Raw genomic sequence first — 11,078 nt, 5'->3', positions numbered from 1 at the left:
CTCACGTATTTCAGGGTTGGTTTTTTTGTGCAGACTGGATTGCAAAGCTTGAGCATAAGCAAACCTGTCAGGCTCTTTAAAACTGTAAGTTTTAATTGTTACTATATAGAGTTGTAGATAACTGTTAGTCTGTAACCAAGCCCAGTTATGTTAAGACCTTTAACTCCTGTGACATAAAAAGGGTAGAACTGCTCCTTCCTACTTTCCAAATGGACTGTTGAATCATTTTTCCTTATTTGATCTCAGATAAAAAAATCCAGAAACACAAATAGAATATACATATGCAAATGTTTTAAAAAATCAACTCTTTCCAATACAAGCAGTCAAAGAGATCTTACTGCTTTTCAGGAGTATAAGATTTCTTGTACAGTCCTGCAAAGTTAAAGACTGAAACCTTACACCAGCATTACAAAATTTATGTCTCCAAATCCTGGTATAAGTTCTATTTTATACTTTAAGAGCAAGAATATAGGGGCCATGCTTGTTATAAGAATTACTGGAGAATTTGGGCGAATTATCAAAATCAGTAATAGCTGTAATAATGCACCTTGTAAAAAGGAAATATTTAAATGCTATTACTTCAAATGGGAGAAAAATTCTTGCTAAATTCATAGAGAAATATCAGCAAACAGAACTCATTTCCAGGGAAGAACTTTACACTGAAAGAAGGCAACTCTTAACAAGGAATGCCTTCTGGCGCCTCAGCTACACAACTCAAGAATTACATTCAAAACTCATTAATGTCAAATACCAAGTGGAAATGTAAGAAAACCTACAATTTTTATATCCAGGCCTTTAAACTGATTCATATTTATAGGTGAAAATAAGCCAAAATCAAACTTTAGGTTTGCCACAGTACCCTAAACTGAAAAGGTAGAAAATTAAATCATTATAAAAGCAGTCTAGCTGAAATACAGAATCTATTCCTATACTTTGGGTATATATTATCTGCGTTAACTAAAAGGAGTGATTTTTTTTTTTTTCCCAGCATGGTCTCTAAACCAGATTTACACCGGATATAAATTACTATCAAGTGAATACTGCTTACTTCTAATACTTGCAAAGATTAACCTATGTTGAAAAATGCTTTTTTTTTTTTATACTTTTGGGATTCTAGTTTTGTCCTTCAGTGAACTAAATACCTATTGTCTTCTATTAAGAACACTTCCTCTTTAACTTGAGACATTTGCCACCATTCAAGACTATGCAGAACTGTTGGATAAGAGGCAAACAGGAGGAGATTAATTTAAACAACAAAGGAGAAGGAGAAAAATATTCCCCCCAATTTCAATCCCCCAATTCCATTTTCCTGAAGAAGCAGAAGTGACACACACAGATCACCCTCTTCAAAATCCCAGAAGACTACCAGCAGTGGATGCTGCAAGAAAATTGTGTCTGATCCCTTCTGTTGCCTGGCAGCTTCTCACAAACACTGTGCAACACGTGCTGTGCTTCACAACCTTGTATTTAACATGGTGCCAAAGTTGGGCAAGCCCTGCTCCATTCCTTCTCCTAACTCCAGCAACGTGCTCCTGCCACTCACTTTGGATCAAACCTAATGAATTTGTTCAACAAGGTAGGTCAATTTAAAACTAACTCACTTAAGCATTGAATTGCTTTCTTATGTAACATCACTTCACTGGCTTATTTTAAAGCCACAAAAGCCACTAAATCTGAAGGAAACAAGAAAGAAACAGGTGCAAAAGGTAACAGGAAAAGAAAAAGAGAAAATGAGATTACCCCTTTTAGCAACAGTTTGCAGTTTCACTATGGCAGTCAAAACACAGAGCTGCTGTCTCAGCAGGCAGCTCCACAATAGCTTAAGGTGCTCCAAAGTGAGGCTGTTCTTTCACTGACCCTAGTGGAAGCTCCACCAGTGGAGCTCCACTATACTCCATTCTCCTGTCTGAGCAATTTGCAATGCCACTACAGTGCTTTGTTCCTGTAAGCACTGCTTGTGGTACCCTCTACCCTGGGGGTAAAAAAAAGATTTTTATTAGTGAAGAATAATAACTTAGCTGCAGGGAATCTTGGTCTTTAGAATATTTTGAAAGATAAAAATACTCTATGTTGCTTGCATATACAGATTACTTACATGTATAGACAGGCCATTGGGAGGAGGTCAGAAAACTGTAAGTGGAAGCACTGTAGCGTTTGGGTGGTTTTGGTTATTGTTTTTAACAGAATGACTTTACATCAGAAAACACATTTTTCTAAACATAAAAGCTTTCATGCTTTGGTGGAAAAAGAGAAAAGGTGCTCTCATGTTTTAATGACTTCATGAAGATGATCTATATTGAATGCATCATATCTATGAATTTATTTTACTTCTGAATGAAAATACAACTTTAGATCTATCTATTGCCTAATGTGTAGCACATAGTACTGTTCTTTATACTTCTTTGAAGGGACTCAGTATTATCAAAAAGAAAATACATTTGGAATTTTGATTCAGTAAGAATTCTAATTTCTTGTTAGTATCACTCATTTTACAAACTCATGCTCTCAAACTATAGACTTATAAAAAAATCATAGAAAGAATCTGAGATACAGGTATCCAGAAGTTCTGCTTTGGCCATGGTTTTTGATATCCCTATACCAAACAGATCAGATGTAGTACATCTTTATTCATACAGTCCACATGTTTTTCAGGTTTACCTATAAAAATTAGATGCTTAAATACTAAATAGTAAAAATACCAGTAAATTTAAAAATATCTATTAACCAGATTTAAAAATATTATTTCTATTTTAAAGAGTTGCATTGCTGTTCATATTGGAACCACTGAAGTTCACCAAGTTTCAGAGTTCTATAAATACCTCAATGATCAGGGCATGCAAATAAAAATAATATAGAAGGACAGTGGAGAGAAAAACACTGGAAAACATATCAGTACTGTATAAATCACTATTTTTAGCTATTCTGTTATTTCAGATTTCTTACATTATATTTTAAAATACTTCCTGAGAATAGGTGTCTCAACTCTTACGACACGTATTTAACAAGTCTATTCATGGAAATCCTCCATCTGTTCTGAAATGAATAAGAATGTTACTATAATTGTTTTAGATCTATATGAAGACAAATGACAGACCAACTGCTGTAATGGAATTTTTAATGAAATGTTCACATTTCTGGCTGACTGGGCACATTACTCTGATCTAAGGACTAACAGAAAAAGATGAAAATTCCTTCGATCTGTCTTTACTGTTCAGGCAGAATTATCCTGTTCTGTACCTATCTGTAAATGTTTACATTCAGAAAAGTTATCTGTTGCACATAGTAGATGATGTAGTCTCTTTCATAAATGCTTTATCTTCTCTATAACACCACAGCTGTATGTATTAATAGAATACTTTATAAAAGATAATCTGCCACTAAAAGTATACTCTAACTTTAGGGTAGACTTTCTGATATAATCTGATATTTTATTCTGTATTTCACACAAAAGTCTATTAATTTTAAGTATCCCTACTTAATGGAATCATGAAAGAAATCTCTGTACTAGAAAACTGAGGCCTGATCTTCAAAAGAACTCCAGTTTGGCTACCTAAATGGCAAGATTTTGAGGAGTATTTAGCATTCTGTAGCTTACTGGAACAAATAGAAGCTGACCTCAAACTTTTGCTACTGAAGTAAGCATGAGGAATTTCTTTTCATAAAACAAGCTTTAAAACTCTGATCACCAAGTCCGAACCTTTCTAAAAGATTGAAGCAGAAAAAAAAAAAAACCAAACCCACAAGTATTCACTTAATTGTGATTTGCTTAATTTTCTAATATTTTAAAAAATCTTGACAAGAGCAGTATGTAAAAGAAGGGCTGGGTAGTGGAGAAGGGCTGAAAGGTATTCTTTCCTGAACTTCTAGTTTCCAAACTGAATTGTGCCAAATAATCAGCAGCATATCCATGGATAATAGGATTAGGATGAGAAATTAAGCAGATATCGCAGTTCAAAATGTGTTATTTTTGTTCTTTTTTCTCTTAAAAAATAATAATAATAATTAAAAAAAAAACCTTCTAAGGGATGTTAGACTAGTCTGGCCCAAATAGAACCAACAGCAGAATTTCCATTAATTGGACAGAATCTCATCCACTGTCTCAAACTGTAAAAGAAGATGCCATCCTTGTCTAAGCAAAAATAAAAAGTGCCCATTCTTCAATGAACACAGGTCATACCTTACAGCTTATCACACTGGAAAACCTCATTGGCTTGGAGTTGATGAACACTTGCTTTTGTGCATGGTGTCTTTTGGCACAGACAGGAGAGAGATGGGAGCAGCAGCATTGTAAAATGCAGACAAATTTACCTGAACTTCACAGACACACCCCCACAATAGATAGGCTAACATTTCTTCAGAATATACAGATTAGTTTAGAACAGATTAACAAGAATATATATACAGCTAAGGATATCTCCATCCTTTCACACCTGTAACTTTTACAGCTATAAGCTGTAACAAAAGCAGAATCTACTCTGATGTAACACACAATGTTCTCACACTTTCCACTGTGAGCCTGCTTTTCTATAATAATTTCAAATTCACAACCTGATTACTTGTGCTCAAAAGTCAGCAGCAATTTTCTTTAACTGTGACACTTGAGTTCGGTCTTTCCACTCCAGTGTCTGCTGTCCCAGTGAGCTCCATTTGAATTTATTACTTTCAAAAAAAAATCCCAATGAGGATCTTCCTGACAGGTTATGGAGCTTATCCCTCAGCTTCAAGGCAGAACTAACCATATTTAAACCATTCCTAATAGATGTTTCTCTAACCCATTCTTTAATGTTACCACTAGTGGAGATTGCAGTACCTCCCCAGGCATTCTCTTTTAGTGATTCATTATTAAAATCTTTTAAAAGGTGGGGTTTTTTTCCCCTAACGTAATTGTTTATTGCTGTAATTTAAGCTCATGGCTTCTTGCATTCTTCATAGCAGACCTTGAGAAAATTTACTTTCTTCACATTTTACACTTTTGAACTCTTATCACAAGAGACCTGTTTTGTACACTCTTTTCAACCCCAACTTACCTAGGAAGAAGTGCACACAATTTCAGATAAGAAAACATAGCAAGACAAATATATTTAGAAAAAAAAAAAAGTAGATCCTATTTTGGACCTACTATCTTTATATCTATGATCATATACAGAAAAACATTTTAACAATGGTCATTTATCATGTTCCTCAAGAGAACCAATAAAATGTAATGAATACACATCCTCTGATGTTGCACAGGTACAAAATGTATAGTTTGTTTACAAACTAATATTACTGAATGTAAAATGAAGCAACATTTTAAAAAAATATATTGGTAAAGGTCCAAAGTTTACATTTTCTAAAATATTAAGGTCATGTTTTATTTACAGACCAGCGTTTGAACAATTACTGGCATTTAAAGATAACTGCTTAACCTGATGAATTCATGAACAAAATGAAGCTGTAAAAAAAAAAAAAAACCTCAACCAAATAAAAAACCCTCAATAATTGAAGTTCGATATAACAGTTCCAAAAACACTATTTTCAATTTCTATTTAGAAAAGCAAGATGTGATCTACCACACAGTAACTTATCAGAAACTGGTCTAACACTTTGATATGCTATAGGTATCACAAGTGACCAATGTTACCAACCATGTGCCCGAGTGTGTTTTTTGCCCATTCCAACTTCAAATGAAGTTTTCACAACAGTTGTAGTATTTACAAATTTAAAATAAAGAGTCAATATACCTTTGGATTACATTGCCACTGTTATTGTGTCTTCTCTTGATGACCACAAGTAGCAGACTGCAATCCAAAGACCACTTATTTTCTTGACTCGGTGAGTTAACTATTATCAGTATGTACCCCAGCTGGTTTTAAAAGAAATAGACTAAGCAACTGACAAATAGTGAATGCTCACCCAGGATCAATTCTTAAAGAACTCATTCACTGAAGTCTCCCTCTTAATGAGGGGTGGTGTGTCAAAAGGTGGAACCTTTTAAATTTGAACAGGACCTATGAGCTGTATGATCAGCCACAACACAAACCCCAGCTGAGCTGAGGGCAGGTATGTGACACCCTTGGCTGCAGCTTCAGGAGTCTGGCAGTGACACCTGGTCACCTGCTTGTGCAGATACTCCTCTGCCTTCACTGTGCTAGGTTAGATGACCTGAAAGTTGCATAATAAAAAAACATCTCAGGCTGTATTAGCTTTTACTGATTTTTACTGGGTTTGAGTAAGGAGTGTGTCTCCTCCATGCTCCACCCTTTTTCCTTTGCAGCCCAGTCCCACCTCTGGGGCACTGTATAAAAGTGAACATAAAAACAAATGAGGCAGACATTTTTGCCCACAGAAGGGACTGGTGAATGCCATGACACTTCTGCTTTGCCAGCCAGAATCCCTGTGAATAATGCATTTTTCAAGAATGCAAGTATTTTACTAAAACTTGCCACCTTTATAAAAATAGGAGGATATCTGAGGGAATGGAATAAGAAGCAATTTCATTTTGATTACCATCCTCCTTTACACTCTGTTGTACCAACATACATTAGGTGAAAAAAGGAGGAATTAAAAAGCTTAGGAACTCAATGTATGCTTCTCAAAAAAAACTGTAGGTACAACACCTAAGAATTATGAAAACCGAATCCTTTCTTTCCATGTTTGTGATTTTTGAGATCTCAGTGTTTTCAAACATAACTCACTGATTCTCACTGATTGCAATGTTTACATTGTATTCAGTATTCCATACGGGATGAAGCAAAGCATCGGCCAGTGATGATCCCTGCTATAGAGAACTTGATCACATTCTCAAATTAAAGCAGTTATTAGTGCATTATACTGCTAGTGACAGCGAAACTGTTTCACATTCTAAGAATACCCATCTCTGAAATGTTTTAAAATCCTAACCAAGCGACGCTATGTATTCCTATGTAACATTCAAATCCTCTAAAAATATGCTTTCTTGAAAAGATTCTCAGTCTAAATGTATATCAGCAACAGATTTTGCTCCATTTCATTTCTTATATTATTTCTGATGAAGTTCCTGCTTTAGTTTTTAACTACAGGCTATAGTTTCTAATTGCTGCTCTGCTTCAGCAGCCATGGCTGCTGCCTGCAACTGTTCTGTTTCACTCTGGATGGAATTGGCTGCTGTAACTTGCTTTCTTTCACTGTGCATATTGTTCTCATGCCTTTTTAGGTCAGATGCCTTAGCAAATGCTTTAGTGCAGGAACTGCAGACAAAAGGTTTCTCTCCTCGGTGCCTTCTTTCGTGGTCTTTGAGGTGGGACTTGTGCTTGAAAGCTTTATCACACATATGGCATGCAAATGGCCTCTCATTACTGTGAACTCTTTCATGCTTTTTTAGATCTGGTGCACGAATAAAAGACTTCCCACACACCTCACAACTGTAAGGCTTGTAACCTGTGTGTATTTTCAAGTGTTCTTTCAAATGAGCTTGCGTGGTGAAGCCCTTTGTACACATTTCACAAACAAATGGTCTGTCTGCAGTGTGTAGTTTTTCATGTTTTCTCAAACGTGCTTCATCAGAAAAGGTCTTGCCACAAGCCTGACATACAATGTGTTCCCTGTGACCATAAAGCAAGTACTCAAACTTCATATCCCCGGCTGCTGTGGTCCATCCTGGTGTCTGTTCATCTTTGACTTCACTTATGCCATCATTAAATGTGAGTGCCTGAGGAGTCTGAGATCCTAAGTCTTTAGATTCCGTTGTTTCCATAGGCTCTACTTCTTGGCCATAGCAATTTACTTTTCTAACTTCTTCACTTCCCAACTCCTTCAGAATTGCCTCTTGCACTCTCAGGGTAGTGGTTGGTGATTTACCATCTTCCTGACTTGGGGGAGTGCCTTCCACTGTCACGTCTGATGGACTGTCGTCATGATCTCCAATCTCTTCCACCTCATCATCTTGGGTATCATTGGGTTCCCCCATAGAACGGTTCATTTTTAGACAGTACTTGCTCTTGGACTGCGTGTTTTCTTCAGGACTAGATACATCACGTTTTTGAGAGCAGAGTTTATCAAGAAACCGAATACCGAGGATCTGGCCTGAAGACATCATCAAGTTTACATCCTCTTTTTTAACAGAAATCTTTGCGGTATACATGTAATTGAGAACTTCCTCAAAAATATCAGAACGAAGAAAATCTATTTCTATTACTGACGAACTATCAACTTCAAGTTTTTTGAAAAGCTTTTTGAAGTAGGTACTGCAGGCAGCAAGCACGCACCTATGGGCTCTGAACTTAACATCTTCAACCACAATAGCAATGTCACAAAATTCTCCTTCCAAACGTTGTTCATTCAATGTTTTCAGGAACACAGTTTTGTGATCGTCGTCATTATATTTAATGGTTTCAGACATACTGATGAAAAACTCCTGTAAATTAACAGGAAAATTTTGTAACTTTTATAAAGCAATCTAAGTCCCAAAATCCCAAGAGATTAAGTAATTTCCATCATTAAAAAACACCCCCAACTTTATTTTTGCATAAAATGACCACAAAAGCCCTGTTATATGCTAAAAGCATTATTCTGAAACTGATTTTAAAACTGTGAATGTATAAAGGTCTTTCTTAGGTTATGCAATTTACAATTATTCAAATCTTTATTGATTCAGTTACATAAAATTGAAAACCTTCTCTTTAAAACTCCAATTCTCAGTAAATGTATGACCCCACTCATAAGTCATTATTATAGCTAAAGGAAATGTTAACACTAAAAATGTGTAAGAAATACTCTAAATAAGTCAGCACAACAAACTAACTTTGAAATATCAAATGCAAACCTTACCATGAACAATGCAGGAAGTTTTCTAAGCAAATGATTATTAAATTAGTCTCAGAATGGGCCACCTTCAGCCTGAAAGATGGGAAGACAATAACATTTCAATACATGATAATATCTATTCCAAAAATTATTTTGAGTGTTAAAAGACAGCATTTTCAATTATTAAAAGTTAGATAAAATACACTGTTAAAATACCCAGTTATTTTTTCACTGACACTACAGGCAACTGTAGAGGACTACTCCAACTTTCCTATGGCTATTGCATTTCCCTGGTTCCACTTTCCTGCTACTTAACTTTGCACTAAATCTAAAGGTCTGAAAAACCTCCCCAGGAATCACACAATTAATGCAGCAACCAAGCCATCAAGAAGGTGATCTGTCTTCTGCTGAACCAGAGAGCTGAGCCAGCCTAGCAGAGGGTCTGGCAGACAGACCAAACACCCCAAGGACAGCAAACCAGGGACAGGGATGGATGCGCATCCAGGACCAGGGAAAGGGACAAGTGTACCAGATTTCCAAACTATGAAGATACCAGAAAACAGAAGGATAATGCAAGACACATAATTTCAAATTATTCAATCCCAACAGACATCTAATTGTGCCAAAGCAGGAAACATAGTGAGGAGGAGGGAAATTTAATACTTGTTTTGGAACAAATCCTGTGCCACCTGGCACAGATCTCCTGGGAATTTCTTCCCTAAATTCTAATTTATCCGTAACCATATATGAAACAGGAGATGACAGGTATGACAGGTTTGCAACTCTTGGTCCCACACAATATGGGAACACCTGGCTCTGCAGGTCTGGCACCTCTGCTAAAGTGTCCCTGGCTACACAGAAAAATTAAAATAAAGTGAAAAAAGATGGCCAAAATTATTTTCTTAGTCCTAAATATTCAAATTTTAAGATAGCTAGATAGTAAGTCTGTAAATACTTGAAATATACAAAAATTATATATATTGTATATATTTATATTGTATATATTTATATTGTATATATTCACGGGCTGTCTGGTTCTGCTGGCCCAGGAAAATGTACCAGTCCAGCATTGAAGATGGTAGGACAAACAACTATTTAAATGGGATCTTTTTAGAGTTCTTCACAAGATGGGAAAATGCTTTCTTTTTAAGCAAGCAGCAAAATGTCACTGCTAATAATCTAGCAGCAATTGCACCGTCCTGTTAAACAGCATGCAGTTTTACTGCAATTCTGTCGACACTAAGAGAGAACTAATTATAGAAGTAATTGGCTGAAAACAGGGCTGCGGAGTATACAAGGGTGTGTAACTGGCAAAGAACAAAGTTACTCCTTTGCGAATGGAGCAGGTCAGGCACTTGCCCAGAGCGTTTCCAGCTCTGATTTAAGAAAGCTCTGGTTACTTATTCCACTGGGCAATTCAGATTTATTCCTCCACACGCTTTTTACACGGCCGCTACCTCCGCAAGGGCCGCACGGAGGTGTTTTCGGGGCTGTGACTGCCCGGGACGCGCTCGGTGCCTCCCCTCGCCGGCTCTCGCGGCCGCCGTGCCCGTGGCCGCGGAGGCGCACGCCCGCTCCAGGCACCCGCGGGCGCGGCGCAGGCGGGTTCCCGGCGGGGACCGGCCGCCCGCGAGCGCCAGGCGGCCGCTCTCCGGAGCGAGCCCGGCGCTCCCGCCGCGCCGCCTCACGGGGCTGCGCGGGGACGGCGCCCCGCTCCCTCCTTCCTTCCTTCCGTCCGTCCGTCCGTGCCTCCCTCTCTCCCTCCCCCGCTCCAACGGTTCTCGCGCGGCTCCCGCCGCCTGGACGCGGCCGCGCGCCCCTTTGTTGCGGCGGCCGCCGCCGCCGCGCGGGACCCGCGCGCCCCAGCGTGCGCATCCGCCGCTGGACGCGTCCTCTTCCTCCTCCTCCTCCTCCCCCTCCCGCCGGCCCTCCCCTCGCCCGCGGGAGGCAGGCGCGCGGCGGCGCCGGGGCTGCTGGCGGCGGGCGCGCCCGCGGCAGCGCCATCTCACCCAGCGCGCGCTGCCGGGGCTGTAACGGCGGCGGCGAGCGGGGGAGGGATGGCAGAGGGAGGAGGAGGAGGAGGAGGAGGGAGGGGGCGTGCGAGGGAGAGCGCGCGCGCGCAGCGCAGCGGCGGCCCGGCCGCGGCGCGGGAGGGGTGCGGGGAGGAGGGGGAAAGGGCTCGCGCTTACCTGCCGCCCGCCCGCGCGCGCGGAGCCGCGCTTCCCGGGGGGGCGCGGGGGGGCTGCCGCTGCCACTGCCGCCGCGCGGGAGGGGGACGGGGGAAGGGACGGGAAGGAGGGAGGGAGGGAATGGGG

The 11,078-nt window shown here is 39.6% G+C and overlaps 1 protein-coding gene across 1 annotated transcript; it reads right to left on the bottom strand.

The window, feature by feature from the left end:
- Positions 1 to 4,776: 4,776 nt before the first annotated feature.
- ZBTB14 (zinc finger and BTB domain containing 14) lies at positions 4,777 to 11,078 on the bottom strand. The gene is made up of 3 exons (XM_041477759.1): positions 10,953 to 11,078; positions 8,788 to 8,856; positions 4,777 to 8,374 (listed from the first exon to the last, which is right to left on the bottom strand). Exons 2-3 carry the CDS (start codon positions 8,788 to 8,790, stop codon positions 7,031 to 7,033), a joined length of 1,347 nt encoding a protein of 448 aa, XP_041333693.1. The 5' UTR covers positions 8,791 to 8,856; positions 10,953 to 11,078; the 3' UTR covers positions 4,777 to 7,030.

The sequence above is a fragment of the Pyrgilauda ruficollis genome, unplaced genomic scaffold, assembly GCF_017590135.1.
Source record: "Pyrgilauda ruficollis isolate IOZ18807 unplaced genomic scaffold, ASM1759013v1 scaffold41, whole genome shotgun sequence".
NCBI lineage: Eukaryota > Metazoa > Chordata > Aves > Passeriformes > Passeridae > Pyrgilauda > Pyrgilauda ruficollis.
Note: the sequence above shows the minus strand (reverse complement) of the source record. Positions and strands in the feature narration are given on the sequence as shown.